At 40.5% G+C, this 20,552-nt stretch overlaps 1 protein-coding gene across 2 annotated transcripts; it reads left to right on the top strand.

Moving 5' to 3' along the window:
* On the top strand, nt 1–20,552 carry CBX1 (chromobox 1). Of its 2 annotated transcripts, none has more exons than XM_081582423.1 (5): nt 1–166; nt 15,409–15,585; nt 16,038–16,215; nt 16,765–16,859; nt 19,101–20,552. In XM_081582423.1, exons 2-5 carry the CDS (start codon nt 15,446–15,448, stop codon nt 19,243–19,245), a joined length of 558 nt encoding a protein of 185 aa, XP_081438549.1. In that variant the 5' UTR covers nt 1–166; nt 15,409–15,445; the 3' UTR covers nt 19,246–20,552. The 2 variants fall into 2 exon arrangements, with proteins under 2 accessions (XP_081438549.1, XP_081438547.1); XM_081582421.1 differs by having other exon boundaries at nt 1–256.

Here is a 20,552-nt window from a genome sequence, read left to right as displayed (position 1 = left end):
GGGGAGGGCCGTTGGCAAGGGCCTGCGGTACGCCGCTTCAGTGAGGGGGCTCGACAGTGGTCACCCGGCTTGTAGCTTTTCTGGTCGCCACTCCCCCGGCCGGCCGGACAAGACCCGCCAGTAGCGCGGCACCGATTCCTCTCGGGCTTGTGGGCGCTGCTCTGAGGTGAAGAGCCCGCTAGAGGCGGGCAAGCGGGGGGATGGCGCGCGGCGGCAGCGGGAGCCCTGGATCAGGGGCCGCAAGCTCGCGGCGGAGGTTAGGAGCGGGGAGCGCGCCCGAGTCCCTCTCCTTCCCAGCGCCGAGCCTTCTGCCTGGCGCAGTGGGTAGGGCGAAGAGCGCGAGAAGATGGAGAGGGCGGGGCGGCGAGTCCGGAGCCAGCGATTGAAGCGATTTGGGGTGGGCCGAGCATTTACGGGTCGCTCTTCGGCCTGAGTAGACCAAGACAATGCTACGTGGGTTGGGTGGACGGCTGGGGGATCGGGCTGGAGAGGAAACATAGTAAATTGGGAAGAGGACGGACGGGACAGCCTGGGCGCTTGAACCAGCGTAGGGAGGGTTGACGACTGCAAGACCCGAGGTTAGAAATGTAACCTGAGAATATTGGGTCCAGCCAGGGCTGCCACAGGAACTCCGCTTGCCGAATTGCGGAGCAGTAACTTCGAGGAAATTGTAAGGGGGTGGGGGGCAGGGCAGCCCAAAGTGTAGTGCTTTGGGGAGGTCTGTTGAGTAAATTGGGGAAGGGTCTAGAAGGAGGGGTGGTATTTGCCTGGTTTTGCTCGGGGTCTGGGGGTGGCAGGGAGAAACTGTTAAGAGTAAGTGGGCGGAGGTCCCGAGAGCTTTTCTTTGAGGCTTGCACAAGAAAAGGGAAAAACTGGCCACCGCTTGCTTCCTGGTTGATCGGCTGTAAGAATAATGTGTGAAGAAAAGGTGGAACGCATTTTATTATCTTTTCCAGGTTTTCTACTGCCTTCACTCCAAGTGCAACTCTTGCTTTAATTCATAATTAATTACATAAGTTTTTATCTGGGATTGTTGCTGGTCACAAAAGACAGTGAAATTGTAGAAATGTGTAGATGAGTTCATATTTAAGGAATGAAGTTAGTGAGAGACGGAGATGATGTGGGAACTTGAGAGAGAACGTGGAAAAGTTCATGAGATTGTGAGATTTTTTTCCCTTGAGTTCTTAAGTTTTTTAGCCAGCTTGTCCCTGCTAGAAATTTGAATACGAAGAGAGCACTACTTTACCCCTTTTTCAGAACTTCAGATGAAGGTTTTTCTTGGGTTGCTGTTGCATTCAGACATGTACTGGTTCGACTCGGTTGAGGTGGCATTTTCAAGAAGATCAGTTATACGAGAACCGGGGGTTTAAGATACCGTTCTCAATTGTGTTAAGAATCAGGTCGGCATTTTGGAATAGTTCTAAAAGGTCCAAGATTTTGGAATGGCTGCAGGAATACAATTGGGAAATTAGTGCCCGTGTTCCAAAGTGCTTACAGATATTTATATGCAAAGTGATATGATTGAAGAGCCCATTGTTGGAATCCGCCACTCCTTGATAAAGCTTTAGGGCAGTTAAGACTCTTCAGTCCTTTACAGTTTTCTCTGTGGTGCTGTTTTCTTCATTGGCTGCTGTAGCCTAAGGTGTTTTTTTCCCCCATTAAAGATGTAAATGTCGTGTAGCTTGGTGCCTCTAGCTTCTTGATTAAAGGAGACCGAGAAAGAATTCCCTATCCTGCAGTTTGACTACAGGATACTAATATTTTTATCATCATCTAAAGAAAGGAAGCAACCATTCTATCTTCTGGTGCCCATTTTAGAGACTAGGAAAATATTTCTTTTTGAATTCACACCACTTAAAGAGAAGTGATGCATTTTTGTCATTTTCTAGTAGTTTACCAATGAAATCTTCGTTTTTGTATACTATCTGTGATGGTATAACAGATTTTCCATTGTATTTGATGAATTTTTGCATCGTAGTTTATTTTTCTGGGTAGTTTTTGAAATAAGATGCTAATGGCTAGTTTATGGGTTCATGTAGGATAGGCCATGCTTCTTGTTCATCTAAGACTCTAACACATAGTTCATTCATATTGTTGAATGAATGGATAGGGCTTTGAGATCTTCCTGAGAATTCCCTGTGTTAGCAGAATGACTCAGTGTGCATTTATGTAATCAATTTGCCTGTTTTTGTTCTATGACATTTGGCAGAGTAAAACTGTTGCCCTTGGCATTCTTGTCTTAGCCTCCGTTTTTAATATACTCACCCGGGTATTAAATACTGAAAAGGTATGCAGATTGTGTAAGTGGCAGTTTTAAATACCCTAGGCTGGGACTAGGAGAGCACTCAGGATCTGGGTTTCAACAGCAAGCTATATAGTACTTTGAATATTTTCTGTTATATAAGTATTTTGAAAATTTTGTGTCCTTTGTATGGAGCTAAGTATTTCTCAATAGCAATGTCTATTGAAAACTTGAATAGCCTTTCCAAGGTTAATTGGAGAAGGTATTTGAATAAAGACAAAATTCTGATCGTGTAAGTATTTGAGTTACTGCCTTTAAGCTTTTGTGATTTGCTGACCAAGAGAGGATGGCCTAATTAGTCTGTGAAATTGTGCCTTTCTTTAATAGTAGCTAACACATTGAAAGCTTAACAGAACTGTGGTATTTGAGAAGTTAGTGTCATTATTCTGATTTTGTTTTGTTGTCAATGAACGCTTTGGTTTCTGCTTTTAATTCCAACTTAGTCATAATTCTGGTCTTGCTTTCTAATCACTTTTACTGCATTTTAAACTAAAAGATTTGCTTCTGGTATCATTGTGTCCTGCTAATATTTACAGATCCCTGTGGCTTATATATATATATATATATATATATATAGTTTTATTTACATCAGCGCAATGAAAAGGAGTTAGCCAAAGTTTTGGACACGTCTCAGATAAAATTCTAATTTTATTTTCACACTGATATTCTAGTCCTAGATCCCAGAATTCAAGGACAGGGATTCCTTTAAAAATGAAACTCCTGCTTACTGGGCATGTGGCACAAATTCTTGTTTTTTGCTCAGTAAAGTTTTCCATCTGGAAAGCATTTGCCTCACAAACAGCCACAGCTAACAAACTAAAAGCATTTAGAAACATGAGTCAGAAGGACTACAAATCGAATATTCTGTACATGCCTTCACCTGCCTTTTGATATCTGATAGTGCTACTGATCATAATCCAATTTGTTTGCTGATCTTTCCCTGAAAAACTAAGAGCTTTCAACCTCTGTTCCTTGGTTATCTGATTCTGATACATCCATTCTTATTGCCCATATGGGGTTCAGCACCGTATGGCAGGCCCAGACCTACCTTTCATTGAGTGTCTGAGTAAAAATAAAAACAAAATGCTTTGGTAATTACAAGAAAAAGAGAAATAATATTTGGCTAAGTTGGGTAGGCATGATGGAAGAAGTAGCATTTGCGCTAGCTCTTGAAGGATGGGTAAGATTTTGACTACTTGGACAGGATAATAGCAACTCACTCCAGTATTCTTGCCTGGAAAATTCCATGGACAGAGGAGCCTGGCAGGCTGCAATCCATGGGGTCGCAAACAGTTGGACACACTGAGCGTGTGCACACACACACACTTCTAAATAAAGAGCAAATCCATGCATGGGGGAAGTGTGCAGGGTATGTTCAGGTTATAGTTTTCTGTTTTGACAGGAATGTAAGATTTGTGAGGGAAGTGGGAGTATGGAATAGGTGAATCTAAAGGGTGTTAGATGTTATACTGAGGAGTTTGGCCTTTCTAAGGAAGGAGGAGGAGACTTTGCAGAAAATTTTTTAGCAGTTACCTGCTGCTTTCCTATTCAGTCTACTCCCACCCAAGATGGTTTACACCCTGCCTACCTCAGAAGTGCCTCATTGCATTTGTTAACAATAGTTCCCTGGGCTTAAATTGCCTCCCTCCAGTCCAGCTTTTCAAATGCTATTGGAGCCTTACCTCTAATCCTGACTTTTCAAAACCTCTCTAGTCACCCTAGCTATTTATTTTTCTAAACCCCTATAATACTTTTGTGGCTACTTATTCTTGCTTATATTTCTTTTGCTAATTATTACATACTCCTGTTACTTCTTCTCTTGAAATGAAAATGAACTTCAATTGCCTTTGTACTTTTTTGTATGTTTTTAATCTTACAGTCCTGATCCTGTGTCTTACCCTTGGGGGACTTTGGGAATTTTCCTTTGCTTCAGAAAGCCTTAGTTTCCTCATTTGTGAAATGGGCTTAATAGTGTTTGTTGTGAGGGTTGAATTAAGTGCCTTTCTATGCATTAAGTGTTCAGTATTCAGTAAAAGTTATATGTTATTACTAACCCTTACGGCATTTTCAAAAGCCTGTACTTCCTGTGAGTCTGCAGATCCTGCTAGCCTGGCCCAACAGTTCCATTTGCCTGGGTCGAAGGGGTTCCTGTGATGTGGAACTTGCAGAAGCTTTCAATGCTTTAGCTGGAATGAATTGGTTACCTTTTTCCACCCAGGCTGTTAGTAAATGCTTATTGTTTTGATTTGTTTTTATAATAGATGGTATTAAAAGCTAGTAGAGCTGTAGCCGTTAACTTTTATGCCATTAACTGACTAGGCCTTGAACCTAAGCTAGAGGCAAAAGACAGGTAAGGAAAACATGGAATGGAAAAGGGAGCTAGATGAAGAAGGAATGAAGTGGGGAGTGAAATACACAGTAATTATCATCTGGTTCTTGTCTGCTGCTCCCTCAGTCTAGCTCTTTCTACCTGGCCACATGTCTGTTCCTCAGATAAAGCAAGCTCTTCTCACCCTAGGACTTTGAACCCACTGTTCTCTAAATTTGGTATATTTTTCTAAGTTTTGCCGAATTGTCTCCTTAAAATCTTTATTGAATTTGTTACAGTGCTTCTGTTTTATGTTTTGGTGGCGAAGCATGTGGAATCTTAGCTCCCTGACCAACTCACACCCTCTGCATTGGAAGGCGAGATCTTAACCACTGCACCACTAGGGAAGTCCCATTAATGTTTTCTTGCTTCTTGTCTGACCCCGACTCTGCACACACACGCGTGCATACATGCTCACTTATTTGTCCGTGTTAGAGTATAAACTCTTAAGAGACCAGGGATTTTGTTTGTGTTGTTCTCCCCATTTTTCTAGTGTCTCACACATAATAGACTCTCAGTAGATGATGTAGGAGTACATTCACAGGAAGAGTTAACCTAAACCTAGTCTGGGGCTTCAAGGATGCTTCTTATGGGGGCATTTTAGTTAAGGGAATTGGTTAAGTGAAGAATGGGGCAAAGGGCAAGGTAATCGTGATTGATAGGGTTAGATGCAGTGGTCTTCAGTTCAAATGCCTGCAGATAATAATATGGAGGTCTGCATTTTTACATCAGTGGCTACTGTTGAGAATGAACTGGGTTAGGAGTTACCCAGGCAGGAGATGGTGGTTACCTTGAGTAGGATGGTAGCAGTGAGACTAGACAAATGTGTAAGTTACAAGATATTTTAGATAAAAAATCAACAGGACTTAGTAAGAGACCAGATACAAAGTATGAATAGAGAGAAATCAAGGTCATAATTTTGTCCTGAACTCAGTAAAAGCTACATGAATTCTTAGACCATTCATTTAATTGAGTAATTGACCTTTTAAAAAAGTATATCTGTAAAATCAGAGCCTGAAATCATAACCTCTGAAGTTTATTATAGAACTTGACCATATAAGTCATTAAAACTGACTTTTGGGATTTATGTAGTTTCTTCAGAAATCTTAAAATTCCTCTTGCAAATAATTCTGTTGAAATTTTCCATTGTTTGTATCCAGAATTTACTTCCTTTTCCTCACCTATCTATCTTCATAGGAAGATAGATTCCTTTTGCCATTTTACTACAAGGTCTTTATTTTTCTGCCTGGATGAGATAAAAGGAAGAACATAAGGAATTTCTACACTTCAGGCATATGAAATGTGATTTCTCAGTGTCTGGCAGCTCTTCTCTCTCAGTCTTCCAGAAATGAGATCTTGGTTTCTGTTTTGTAATTACTGGTCATTCTTATCAGTCAGACCTGGGTCCTTCTTGAGTGTGTTCTGGAGCTGCTCTGATGTTTTGAAAAACCTAGTCATGAATTTCAGCCATATACCTAGGGGAAAAAATGATATTTTCTCACCAAGTTCCCATTGCACTGGATTTCAGAGTTATTCTCATGCTTAAAGCAGTAAATAATTAATGTAAGTAGGACATAGGTGCAAATATGTAAACAGATAATGAATGCCAGAAAGTCATAAAAAGCTCACCCCAAAGGAATTCCATGGAGTTATTACACCTATTTTACAGATGAGGAAACTGAGTTTGCAGTAAATATACATAATGCCTATAGGCATAGTTTTGAGAGATCAAGGACAGGAAAGATATGCTTCTGGTGCTCATACTAGCTAGCTTTCATCTGGTTAGAGGAATTATAAGGAGTCTTCAGGCAGTACTGTTTCAGTTTCATTGCTAGGAGAAAAAAGGTCTTGAGTGAATGCTGTTGAATATGATATAGAGGTTTTGTTTTCAAGAACATCAGTTATCACTTACTGTTCCAGCCTTATTCTAAATTTTTATGGAGAAAGTAAAATGTTCACCTACCTTTTCGCTAAGTATAAGAATTGATTTATGTTTGCAATAATTATGTAATTTTACTGAGGAATGTAGTTTCTGTCAGTCCTCTTGTAGCAGTGGCTTTTTTCCGAGGATGTGCATCAGATCGCCTAAGGAGCTTTTAAAGGTGAGATGCCGTGATCAAAGCAACACTGTTTGCAATAATAAAAAATAGGAAACAACCCAAATTTTCATCACTAGGTGAATGATTAGAGTATGGTGTGTCCATACGATATGGAATACTGTGCAGCTTAAGAATGGAGATCTTTATGGAACAATGTCAGAGATACATTTTATTAAAAGGCAAATTATAGAACTGTAATATCTATTTTCACATATGTACATCTGTGTCAGTTTACATGTAGAAGGACAAAGACAGGTTTTGAGGAAGGAAACTTTGATTTCCTACATTAAGTATTTTTGTAATTGAATATGAATACATATGTTATATTACAATTAGAAAAACAAAATATTTTTAAAAATAATACACATACTCTATTTTTTGACTCATTGGACGTAGACTTCTGTATTTATAAATTCCATAGGTGATTCTGTTTCTCATTTAGGTGAAAGTTCTCTGCTCAAGGTCTGCTTTCCTGTGAATTCTTTCTTAGTATAGATGGTCACCTCACCAGACCCAGTGTGTTTTACCTTAGGATTTACTGAAAACGCCCTACTGGTCTGGTTTCAGAGGTCTGTAGATGTTACCTTGTCCTCACATCTGGAATTTGACCTTTCTGAAAGCTGGCAAGAAATCAGCTTGGAAGTTCTGGGGTAGCCCTTTATAATTCATGTATGTGATGGCAAGCAGGAGCTATACTCACATTGTCTTCTCAGATCCTTCTCATACCCTTTCACTCGGACTTCACTTTATTGTGTTTTGAAGATTATTGAATTTTTTACAAATTGAAGGTTTACAAGTTACAAGTTCATGGCAACCCTGTGTCGAGTAAGTCTATCAGTGCCATTTTTCCAATAGCATCTGCTCACTTTATGTCTCTGTGTCACATTTTGGCAATTCTCTCAATACTTCAAACTTTTCCTTACTGTTAAATTTGTTATAGTGATCTGTGACCAGTGATCTTTGATACTACTATTGTAATTGTTTTTGGGTGCCACAAACGATGCCCATTTAAGACAGCAGAACTTAATCTGCCAGCTGTTCCAGTCTCTCTTCCTCTCCCCAGGCCTCCCTATTCCTTGAAATTAGGCCATTTAATAACACTACAATCCCCTCTTAAGTATTCAAGTGAAAGGAAAAGTTGTGTCACTCACTTTAGAGGCTAAAAACTATTAAGTTTAATGAGGAAGGCATGTTAAAAGCCGAAGGCCAAAGATAGGCACTGGTTAGCCAAGTTATGAAGGCAAAGGAAGTTTCTGAAGGAAATTAAAAGTGCTACATCAATGAACACATGAATGATAAGAAAACAAAACAGCCTTTTGCTCATATGTAGAAAGTTTTAATTGTCTGGATAGAAGATTAAACCAGTTACAGCATTTCCTTAAGGCAAAGTCTAATCCAGAGAAGGCCCTAACTCCTCAGTTCTATGAAAGCCTCGCAAGGTAAAGTAGCTGCAGAAAAGTCAGCATAGGTTGGTTAGTAAGATTTAACGAAAGAAGCTGTCTTTGTAGCTTGAAAGTGCAAGGTGATGCGAGTGGTGCAAGTGCTGATGTAGAAGGTACAGCAAGTTATCTAGAAGATCTAGCTAAAATAATTAATGAAGTTGGCTACAGTAAACAACATATTTTCAGTGTAGATGAAACAACCTTCTATTGGAAGAAGATGCCGTCTAGGACTTTGTCATAGCAAGAGAGGAGAAGTCAATACCTGGCTTCAAAGGATAGGCTGACTCTATAGAGGCTAATATAACTGGTGACTTTCAGTTGAAGCCAGTGCTCATTTACCATTCCAAAAATCTTAGGGCCCTTAAAAATCTTCTCTGACTGTGTTCTATAAATGGAATAACAAAACCTGGATGACAGCGCATCTATTTACAACACAGTTTAGAACATGTCCCCCAAAGCTGCTTTTTTTGGTCTTAGCAATTTATGGTACTTTCCTTATATCCCTTTTTTCCAGACTATTCTGTTTTCCAGTTTCAGACAAAAACTCTTCAGCTTTTTCTATTGCCTAGTGCATCTCCTTAACAATAACTTTATCATTTTAAATCTTAATTTATTGCACATGGAAATACTAATACTTGGTGTGAAAAGATCTGCTGCACACAATAAAGTTACAGTATTTTAAGCCCATTGTTGAGACTTACTGCTCAGGAAAAAAGATTCTTTTCAAAATATTACTGCTCATTGATAATACATTTGGTCACCCAAGAGCTCTAATGGAGATGTAAAAGATTAATGTTGTTTTCATGCCTGCAAACACAGCATCATTCTACAGCCAATGGATCAAGGAGTCATTTTGACTTTCAAGTCTTATTATTTAAGAAATACATTTTGTAAGGCTCTAACGGCCATAGATAGTGACTCCTCTGATAGATCTGGGGAAAGAAAATTGAAAACCTTCTGGAAAGGATTCACCATTCTAGAAACCATTAAGAACATTCGTGGTTCATTGGAAGAGGTCAAAATATCAACAGTTAATAGGAATTTGGAAGAAGTTAATTCCCGACCCTTATGGATTGACCTTGAGGAGTTCAAGACTTTAGTGAAGGAAGTGCACTTGTAGTGGAAATAGCAAGAGAATTAGATTTAGAAGTGGAGTCTAAAGAGTAAATTGCTGCAATCTCAAAACTTCAACTGATGCGTTGCTTCCTATGGTTCAGCCAAAAAAGTGGTTTCTTGAGATAGAATCTATTCCTGGTGGAGATACTGTGAAGGTTGTTGAAATGACAACAAAGAATTTAGAATATTATACAAACTCATTTGATAAACAGCAGGGTTTGACAGGACTGACTCCAATTTTGAAGGAAGTTCTGTGGGTAAAAGGCTATCAAACAGCATGAATGCTACAAAGAAAGCAGTTTATGAAAGGAAGAGTCAATGTGGTGAACTTCATTGTTGTCTTATTTTAAGAAACTGTCATAACCACCCCATCTTTCATAATGCACCATCTTCAGTCTGCAGCTATCAACATGAAGGCAAGACTCTTCATTAGCAAAAAGATTATGACTTGCTGAAGGTTCAAATGATGGTTAGCATTTTTAGCAGTATTTTTTGTTTAAGGTATTTGTATTGGTTATTTAGACATAATACTATTGCATGCTTAGTAGACTACAGTATAGTGTGAACAACTTTTATATGCACTGGGAAACAAGAAAAGTTGTGAGACTCATTTTATTGTAGAGGTCTGGAGGTATGCCTATATTCAAAAACAGAATGCCTAATCCTGTGTCTGATAACTTCACTGTCTTCTGCCAGCAAGCAGCATTGTTCCTCCTTTCCATTTTCTAGCTCTTAACTGTAGGAGTGGAGGGGTGCTTAGGAGAATCTCAACTGTGCTTTTTTCTCTTAAAGAGCTATGAGTTCATGACTCTTGCTTCAGATTTACACTATTCCTGGATTCATTGGGACACCATAGAACAAGTTTGGGTTCTTAAAACTGGCATTTTTCTCAGTAATTCTCTGTAGCCTACTTGCTAAGCAACAAAAATTCAAAATTCTGTACTTGTCAGGGCTTCCCTATTGGCTCAGCAGCAAAGAATCCACCTGCAATGCAGGAGACATGAGTTTGATCCCTGCGTCGGGAAGAACCCCTGGAGGAGGAAATGGCAACCCATTTTCCTACCAGTGTTCTTGCCAGGAAAATCCCATGGACAGAGGAGCCTGGCGGGCTGCTGTCCATGGGGTTGCAAAGAGTCGGACATGACTGAAACAACTGAGCACACAGCACTTGTCAATTTAAAAGACTCAGAAGACTCCTGGGGCCCTAAAAACCAAAACTTTGTCACACCTGATGATTTAATTAACAGTGAATGGCTTCCATATTCCAGCTGTTGTTGTTCATTCGCTAAGTTGTGACCCCATGGATGCAGCACACCAGGCTCCTCTGTCCTCTACCATCTCCGAGTCTGCTCAAATTCATGTTCATTGTCAGTGATGCTATCTAACCATCTCTTCCTCAGCCCCCCCCCCCCTTCTTTTGCCTTCAGTCTTTCCCAGCATGAGGGTCTTTTCAACTGAGTCTGCTCTGCACATCAGCAGACTCATTGGAAAAGACCAAATAGTTTTTTTAAACACCTATACATATTCCAAGGTCTTAACTGAAAGAAATCATTGCCAGTCACTTCCTTACTTACTGATAACAGATTGTAGAGAGGATCAAGTCAGACCTTTAGAGCCTTTCCTTGTACAGACTGGAGGGAAATCTCCCTGTAAGTATGTTGTTTGGTCTAGTTCCTAGATCTGTGTGTGTGGCAGGGTCATTAGCCCAGCCCTGCTAGGAGATGTGCATACTGAAGTGCTATAATTTTATTAATTGTGTGACCTTGGGAGGTTTATTTCCTGTAAATCTGTTGTGTTATCTCTGAGGTGTCAATGACATCTGAATGGCTTATTTTATGATTTCAAAGATCAAATGAGTTGTGGTAGCACATTAACTGTAAAGCACAATATAAATGTGAAGTACTATTTTTCTAGGCATTTTAAATGTGGCAGATCGGACTTCCCTGGTGGTCCAGTGGTTCAGAATCCACCTGCCAAAGCAGGGCACATGGGTTCGATCCCTGCTTTGGGAAGATCCCATATGCCTTGGGGCAGCTAAGCCTGTGCACCACAGCTACTGATGTCTGCCCTCTAGAGACCAACCATCCCCAGCTGCTGAAGCCAGCACGGGCCTAGAGCCCATAGTCTTGCAACGAGAAGCCACTGCAATGAGAAACCTGTGCACTGAAACTAGAGAGTAGCCCCCACTCTCTGCAACTAGAGAAAGCCTGCTTGCAGCAGTGAAGACCCAGCACAGACAAAAGTTAAAATTAAAAAAAAAATTTTTTTAATGTGGGAGACCCAGTTAAATATTTAGGTAAAAAACTGTAGTGGCTCAACCGATCGTAGGGTTTTTTTGCCTGAAACATCGTGATGAGCCTTAAGAAGACTTGTCCATGGACTAAGATTTCTGAGTTAATTTAGAACTGTTCACCTGTGTGTACACATTGTGATGTTCTGGTATATATCTTGACCCTTTGTTCATTGATTTTGGCACTTTTTATGCCATAATTTGGTTGCCAGGATATTTAGAGAGAATGGCAAATAGAATTGACTAATGGCATTTTTCCATTGTGCTACTACTCTGATCTGAGTTACTTTGAAATTTCCTTGCCAAGCAATTCCAATTGAGAACCCTCCTTCCAGATGTCACTGCTGGTATTTGGAGACTGCCATATTCAAGGAGAGGGGGTTTCTCTTGACATTATCAGTTTGGAAACTATATGCAAATGACTGGCCTGTCATAATATATAAGGGAGATCTTGGCTTGTCTGACTTCCCTGGTGGCTCAGACGGTAAAGGGTCTGCCCACAATGCAGAAGACCCAAGTTCGATCCTTGAGTCAGGAAGATCCCCTAGAGAAGGAAATGGCAATTCACTCCAGTATTCTGGAAAATCCTAGTATTCTGGAAAATCCCATGGATGGAGAACCCTGGAGGGCTACAGTCCATGGGGTCGCAAAGAGTCGGACACGACTAAGCACTTTCACTTTGGCTTGTCTGAAAGTGCTCGGTTCTGTGGGAAGAATGAGTTGTGTATTTAATCCACTTCTCTACTGACTTTGACAAATGGCTTATTCAGGACCCCAGAGATGTACCAATAAATAAGGAAGAAACTCACATTGGGAAGTCTGGCTGAGAATCTCCAATATAAAGAATCTAACCTCTGGAGAAAGGTGCTGGGATGAGCTAGTTAAGAAAACTCAAGACAGAAATGGAGGTCTATTTTCTACATTCTTCACTTCTCATTTGAGTTGCTGTTAGGACAATGAGTTTAAGTGAGTAAGGGAAAACAAGTCTCACTCCAGATTTCCCAGTAGCTAGAGATGAGGTAGAAACTGTCATTATTTTGTAGTAGCAGGACTTTTTGTAAGACAAATACAGCTATTAATGTAGATAACACAGATAAATAGCTCTTAATTCTGAAGCCAGAATGATAAGACTACCTTTTCTTTACTTTTTTAAATTGCTTAGAAGAAGGTTGATTAGGAAGAGGGGACAGTTAACTGGTTTGGAGTTGTCTGTAAACCACTGTTTTCTTTCTGTCTGTTTTGAAAGGGAGTGGCTTCTAATTTCTGAGTCCAAACGAATGTAGGGAGTTGTGGTACCCTTTGTTATTGAAAGGTAACTGTCAATTTATTTTTCTCTGATGATAAATCTTGCAAAGAGTAGCGCTTGTTCTTGGGAGCAGCTACTACTGAAGCACTTATCCAAAAGAACAATTAGATTTGTTTTCTTTGCTGATAAAATAACACTTATCATGGCAATCAGAATTCTGAAAACCTGAAAATACTTCCCTCCAGGAAGAAGCAACAGCCTTTGAATCAGAGGCACAATAGCCAATAATTAGCCAAAGCTGACATTCAGTGCATTGATTAGTCTGTTCAGTAACAGAAGAAAAGGAAAACTCATGTGGCACTAAAACATAGAGGGGTTGGGGAGGGGAGGAAAGCAGAATCTTTGGTATGTAAAAGAGGAATGAGCAAATGTGATGAAGAGGAAGAGTCCGCATAGATGTGTGTTTGAGCTGTGTGGACAGGGGCATTGGTTATTGCCATAGACCACACTAAAAGCACCTCAGATAACTTCTCGTGTGAAGAAGTTCAGAATGCCTTTAGTGGAAGAGGTATCTTTATTTTTAATTGACAGACATGAGGTTTCTGGAAAACAGGAACCATTACTTACTCTCTTGAGTCTCCAGTCTCCAGCAGTGTCTAAAATTTTCTAGCAGCCAACCAAATGTTTGTTGTTTCACTAGTCCGAATTGCTCATATGTACCGAAATGAGAATATCTCAGAATGTAAGCTAACTCAACATCTGTAGATACTGTAACTGAGTCACAATGGTAGGTCTGATTTTTATGAAAGGATTATTTCATATAGTCTATAGATGAGCTCTTTCTAAATATATTCTGTCCACATGCCAGTTTAAAAATATGTAGAAGAGTTTATACTTTCACTCAGTAAGACTCCTTTCCCAAGGATGCTAGAAATAAGCAGTTTAACCCCCAAATTGGCACTGCCTTAAATACAAACACGAAACATGGTAGTAACTACTTTCTTGTCTTGGATCATCTGCCATACTTTTGACTCTATATTTCCTGCTGGTAGCTGATCTATTGAGTTTGTAGATTTCAGCCAGTTTTGTAGATCAATTTTATTGTATTAGTATCTTATGGCGCCACCTACTGACACAGTTGTAGGCTTTATGCCTACCCAGCAGTTAGAAGAGTTGTATGAAGGACCAAAGAGAACGGATTTGTAGGGGACTGGAAAACCCTTAGAGGTTACTGTGTGTGTGTGCTAAGTCGCTTCAGTTGTGTCAGACTCTTTGCAACCCTGTGGATTGCAGCCCACCAGGCTCCTCTGTCCATGGAATTCTCCAGGCAAGAATACCGGAGTGGGTTGCCATGCCCTCCTCCAGGGGATCTTCTCAACCCAGGGATTGAACCCATGTCTCTTATGTTTCCTGTGTTGGCAGGTGGGTTCTTTACCACCAGCACCACCTGGGAAGCCCTAGAAGTTACCTAGCCTGATGATATATTATACAAAAGAATACAGGTTTTGTTATCTGTGATATCTTTTTCCCCATACTTACTTCCAAATTCATTAGAGAATCTCATGGTCATTGTGGCATTTTTATGAATCTTTCTCAGCCTTAGAAATAAAAAGAATAAAATCTTAACAAATGAGAATTAATAGTGACATTCTTAGAAAAGAAAAACCACATAAAGAATCTTAAGGGAACTCAAAAGAGATGGTGCTTAATATTGCAGAAGAATTGTATATATTATATATGCATATACAGAAGGGAAAATTAAACTAGATGTCTAATAAATAGGATAAGCCATTTCCCATAGTAAAAATCTAAGTTGAATACTTTGGTGAAATTGAAAAACATTCAGAGTATAGGAGAAAATATGGATCAGCGGGTTATATATATTTTAGGTTTGATGTACAGACCTTATTTTGGGGAAGATTGCTTTTCTTTCAAATTAATGTAATACTTTAGATATCATAAGTAAAGAAGTATTGGGAGTTATTTTTAAACTTAGAATGAGTATAAAAGTTTTAAGTGGATGTGCAGGCATAAAGTGGAGAAGGCAATGGCACCCCACGCCAGTACTCTTGCTTGGAAAATCCCATGGACAGAGGAGCCTGATAGGCTGCAGTCCATGGGGTCGCGAAGAGTTGGACACGACTGAGCGGCTTCACTTTCACTTTTCACTTTCATGCATTGGAGAAGGAAATGGCAACCCACTCCAGTGTTCTTGCCTGGAGAATCCCTGAGACGGCGGAGCCTGGTGGGCTGCCGTCTGTGGGGTCGCACAGAGTCGGACACGACTGAAGCGACTTAGCAGCAGCAGTAGCAGCAGCAGGCATAAAGAAGTTTTGCTGTGAGATTAGCTGGACCTGTTTTAGAAAACTAACTTTCTAGTTCAACTTAATCAGAAAACTCTTGGGTATTGAAAATGAATAGGCATAACATTTAATAGCAGTATCATGCCCTATTAAAGTCATTTTTGATATCCCTGGTTTTCTTATCCACATATTCCCCTAAGAAGAGTGCCCTAATGTCCTTTTTATTTCCTTTATCATTTTAGCAGCGTCATCCTTTATACCAGAAAACTGGCGGGCACTATGGGGAAGAAACAAAACAAGAAGAAAGTGGAGGAGGTGCTAGAAGAAGAGGAAGAAGAATATGTGGTGGAAAAAGTTCTAGACCGTCGAGTGGTAAAGGGCAAAGTGGAGTATCTCCTAAAGTGGAAGGGGTTCTCAGAGTAAGTTTCATTCACCCAGAAAGATCTGTTCATCCAATCACCAACTGTTTCTCAGGAGACGGCTAATGTGCGTGACACAGGGCACAGGGTGCTCTGATGGGTACATTACGACTCTAGCTTGGCCTCCATGGCTTATAGTCTAATTAGGAAAATGGTCTACATGTACAAAATGCTATCATGCATGACCGATTTCTGGTGAGCAGTTTTGTATGTGGCTTAAGACTGATGCAAGTCTGCAAAGAGCAAGTAAACTTTCTTTTGAAGGAGGCAGCTTTCGATTTGTGTTAATACTAAAAAGCCCCCTACCACCTCCCAAGAAATTTGAGCTTTGTCGAGTTCTTGGTCTTGGACAGAATCTAGTTCTTTTCCAAGGACAGCAGCTGTCATCCTCCTGTGCCTCGCGGTGGTGTGAGTGTGTACTAACTTTGTGACTAGTGTGCCTCTGGTTTCAGTGAGGATAACACATGGGAACCAGAAGAGAACCTGGATTGTCCTGACCTCATTGCTGAGTTTCTGCAGTCACAGAAAACAGCACACGAGACAGATAAATCAGAGGGAGGCAAGCGCAAAGCTGATTCTGATTCGGAAGATAAGGGGGAGGAGAGCAAACCAAAGAAGAAGAAAGAAGAGGTAAGACTTGAAGTAAGAATTTTTACTACCCCAAAATTCATGCTGCTGTCAAAGAAGCTGACAGCCAGATAATTTCAGGACTTTTGTTCTGCTGCCGCTTGGATCTTGGTCCTTGCAGTCTTAGATAGGCTAATGCTTTAAAAATGTCTGGGGGCTCTCATGAAGCCACATAATCTACTCACATCTGAGGTTTAAGAACAAGTAAGTGCAAGGGAATTAATTTGTGTGAGAAGATGCTGTCAATGTTTTAATCATTTCAGGTTTTAATCCATTCAGTACCATAAAGTAAGGTACCTTTTGAGGGTGAAGAAACAATTGTGAACATTTATTTTGCTTGAGATGAATGTCCCTTTTTACACATGGGGAAACCTCAAGCACATCAAAACTTGATGGAATCATCACTCTGATTCTAAAAGGCTTGTGACTTAGAGCCAAAGAATTGGTGAAATGTTGGCAGAAGGATTTGATTACATTATCACCAAAACAGGAGTAGCTCTAGTCTGGAGAACAATCCCATACAATTAAAATTGTTCCATCTGGTTTTTACAGTCAGAAAAGCCACGAGGCTTTGCCCGGGGTTTGGAACCAGAGCGGATTATTGGAGCTACGGACTCCAGTGGAGAACTCATGTTTCTAATGAAATGGTGAGTCTGCCAGTGGCTCTGTGTGTTTTTGTTGTTGTTTTTCTTCTCATCTGTTCCATGCCAAAGGAAAAGAGGTAGACCTTGGAAATTCTAGTTGTCCAGATGTGAAATCTTTAAGATGGCATAGTACTTCAATAGTTACCCTCAGCCTGACTGCCAGCCTGGTCTCATGAGTTACAGGTAGGGCCTTTAGGATTCTCAGATTTTTGCCCCCCTCACTTTTTTTTTTTTTCAGGATGTGGGAGAAAATCTAGAGTGGAGAGGTGTGTACAGGAAGGAATCACATTTCACTTCTGTAATAAAGGGGGGGAAAAAGAAATGTGATTGAACCATCCTCCCTTTCCACAACCTTCTTAATAGAGATCAGCCTAGCCCCAGGATCAGAAATTCTGTTAACTTCTCAGGGTTAGAAAAGAACTTCTGAAGCTCGTTCTTTGTCCTGGTTAGATCCTTTCCAGTTGGTGCAACTTTTCAATTGCAAAGTCTGCCAGCAGGGGTCAGCAAGGCCCCTTTACTAAGCGCAGAGAAGCCTGCCTTTTTTCACTATAACCAGTGGTGGTAGTACTCCATGAAACATCTCAATGAAAGCAGTTGTCCTGAGACTCTTAAGAACTATAATTAACCCAAAGTTCTCTACTCTCTGTCCAAAAGGAAGACTTTTTTCCCTTTTTCTTGCTTGTTGGAAATGCTTGTTCTCCTCCCCTCAAAATGGAGCTCAATCACTGCCTTTAAAATATAAATTAGGAGTGAATAATTCTAAGCCTTTGCCAAGGAAGCATTATTTTAGGGACTTTATCCTTTTGTCAGTCTAGACCCTTCCTAGAAACTTGCATCAATTCCTCTCCTTTAGAAGGTGGCAAGAGAGGCCTAACTTGAACACTGAAAGCCAGTGTCATGTCTGGCTAAACCTCTTATTTTTTTCCCATGCATTCCCTAGGTGTTTATTGAACCTGACTTCCTTTTAGCTTATTTATTGCTGGCCTGTAGAAGAAAAGTTCATTTTTAAGGTGCTGCATATGGGGGAAAAGAATGAATACCAGGAGTTACTCAGTCCAATTGTGATATACTTTTGTGTGGCTGTATGTGACCAGTCTGAGTAATGGTAGCACTTCCTTATTGCCTGACATTACATCCCTTTGGTTGACTCACTAGTATGTGTAAAGATTATAGCTGAATGTAGCTGCAAGTTAAGAGTGGATGTTGATTATAAAACCACGTTCATTTTAAAGTTATTTTCCCTGGAGAATGGAGATACTTGTTCATTTCCCTGAGTAGCTGTTTTTCTGTGCAGTGAAATGACTGAACTGTTACCTCAGAGGCTGTTGAATTGTCAGCAAGGGGTAGCCTGCTTCAGGCTCCCATACTGTTATACTTCTTTTCCCTCTCATTCTCTTATCTGTTACTCAGAAACATACTTTCCTGGCTTACTCTTCCCTGGGTCGGTGGGGCTGTGGGGCTTAGGTATACATGTTGCTGGGGTTCCAGAAGTTTGGTGTGGTGCCTCATCAGAGATCCCCTCATACATGTATCTGTCTGCTGCCTGCCCTGTGCTATTGCTTTCATCTAGGATGTTCCCAATGACCTGAAGAGAGAGTATGCCTAAGTCCCTTGTAATATGTATGTGGTTTTCAATCTTTGAGAACATTTTAAAATTGAGAAAAACGTAGAGAATTACATAACAGTCCCTTTATTTTCTGCCTCCTAGTTTTGAAGCACCATTTCAAAGCACCTGGGAGTTGTGGCCTATCTGTGTGCGCATGGTATTTGGTAGTGTTAAACAGTGTGATTATGAGTCAGCAAGAAAGACTCTACCTGCATTGGCTCTGGGTAGAGCCAAATTGGTATTAAATCTTACTATCTAGCACGGTATTAAATCCTGTTACCAGGCCAGGATCTCTCCATGGGCTTTTAGCAGCTGGGATATGGCTTTGGAGGAATATGATAGCCTTTCTTATTCCTTCAGAGAATCTGAGAGTGTCATGTTTTTTATGTGTGGGGGTGTTCAGAGGTTCCCAGGGGTTCAGAGTTAGCTTTTGACAAAGAGGGTATTTTCAATGGGAAAAGATATGCGAGGATATTACTTGACTAAAAGCTGCTAGTAGATGATGTTTACCCCATGTTATCATCCTTCCCTGGCCTGTCTTCTGGAATTAATATTTTTAAAGCCCAGTCTCTTGGGAGATCCATGTTAGGAGACCACCACCACCTGGTCTCAAAGTCTCTTTGTGCTTTGTTCTACAGGAAGAACTCTGATGAGGCTGACCTGGTCCCTGCCAAGGAAGCCAATGTCAAGTGCCCACAGGTTGTCATATCCTTCTATGAGGAAAGGCTGACGTGGCATTCTTACCCCTCAGAGGATGATGACAAAAAAGATGATAAGAATTAACTTTCTTGAATACTAGCCCCTGTCACATGTGACTGTGGGTTTCACGTGGGGAAAGAAGGAGTTCTACTTGTCTTGACACCATAAAGGTGGCTTGAGAAGATGTCCTTTGAAGAGCCAGTATAGTTTCTGTGCCCTACAGCAGCCTAAGTGCTTTAAAGCCGTTCCATGCTGTATAGTTTGCACACCCATCCCGGTGGAGGGGAAGGAGGGTCAGTGTTTCAAGGCAACCCATTCTGAACTTTGCTTCAAAAAAAAAAAGCAAAGGGCCTTCTATGAAGGACGAAATGCAGAATGGGATGTGGGAGAGCAAGAGATACTGTAGATCTTCAAAGAGCATCTCCACAACCCACATAGCCTTCTTCCCGATAGTGTTAACTCTGCATTTTTACAGCATAGCATGTGTGTAGTTTTTGGCTATTACTGGTGTATTATTTGGGGTGGGTGGGATGGGGTGGGAAAGAAGGGAGATGGGTTAGGATCATTTTTGTTAAAATTTGGGGAAACGGTGAAACAAAGGAAAGAACTAATGATGATTGGGTTCTGTGTCCAGAATATTGTATCCTTTCAAAAAATGTCATTGGCAACCTAAATGAGGACTGTGAGAGACTGTTTAAAAGCTGTGAATGCCTGAAACTTAGAAGCCAAGGTATTCCCTGCCTGAGCTTAATGCTGTTCCCAACAAAGGACTAAGAAGCTACCAAAGCTGCCATTTGGGGGATGAAAACTGGTTGAGGAGGAAAAGTCTTATTGGAGTGTATACACAGGCAGATCATTCTGTCTTAGAGGTGCTACTTCATGAAACTGACAGGAAGACCCTTTCTTTTCCTATTGTGAAGTTACAAATATCAGCTTCTCCATCCAAGCCACTGGTGAAGTATTTAGGGAAGGGCAGAGAGTGGTATAGGAGGTAGGTGAATAGGGAAAGACAAGGGCCGGTGCTCATATGGTGGAAAACTCTTGGAGCCTCTGTTTTTTGAACTTTGAAACCATTGGTGGCAGGGTTCAGTCACTGACAGCACAAGTTCAAGAGTTGAATGATTTCAAAAGCCCTGGTCTCAGGAGAAGATTTAATTTTCATACTGGGGCAGTGTTTAAAACAAATTTTTTAATCCTAAGAATTAATTAAAATCCAAAACGCTGTCTTGAGTCATGAGATCCATCAGTTGTTGACATCGTCTTGACCTGCATCTAGAGCTCCATTGTAATTTTTAGGCGTGTGTTAGTTTTTGTGAAAACTTTTGTTTAAATGTAAACTTCATATCAACACTGTCGGTTTTTTGTCTTAATAAAACTATATAGATTTATAA

The sequence above is a fragment of the Giraffa tippelskirchi genome, chromosome 3 (assembly GCF_054371585.1).
Source record: "Giraffa tippelskirchi isolate mGirTip1 chromosome 3, T2T-mGirTip1v1.2.pri, whole genome shotgun sequence".
Lineage (NCBI taxonomy): Eukaryota > Metazoa > Chordata > Mammalia > Artiodactyla > Giraffidae > Giraffa > Giraffa tippelskirchi.
This window is presented reverse-complemented; position numbering and strand designations above follow the sequence as displayed.

Coding starts and splice junctions, on each gene's coding strand:
- CBX1 (XM_081582421.1), top strand. CDS start 201: ATGGCGCGCGGCGGCAGCGGGAGCCCTGGATCAGGGGCCGCAAGCTCG. Junction 257..15,408: donor GCCGCAAGCTCGCGGCGGAG/GTTAGGAGCGGG, acceptor TTATCATTTTAG/CAGCGTCATCCTTTATACCA. Junction 16,860..19,100: donor CTCATGTTTCTAATGAAATG/GTGAGTCTGCCA, acceptor TTTGTTCTACAG/GAAGAACTCTGATGAGGCTG.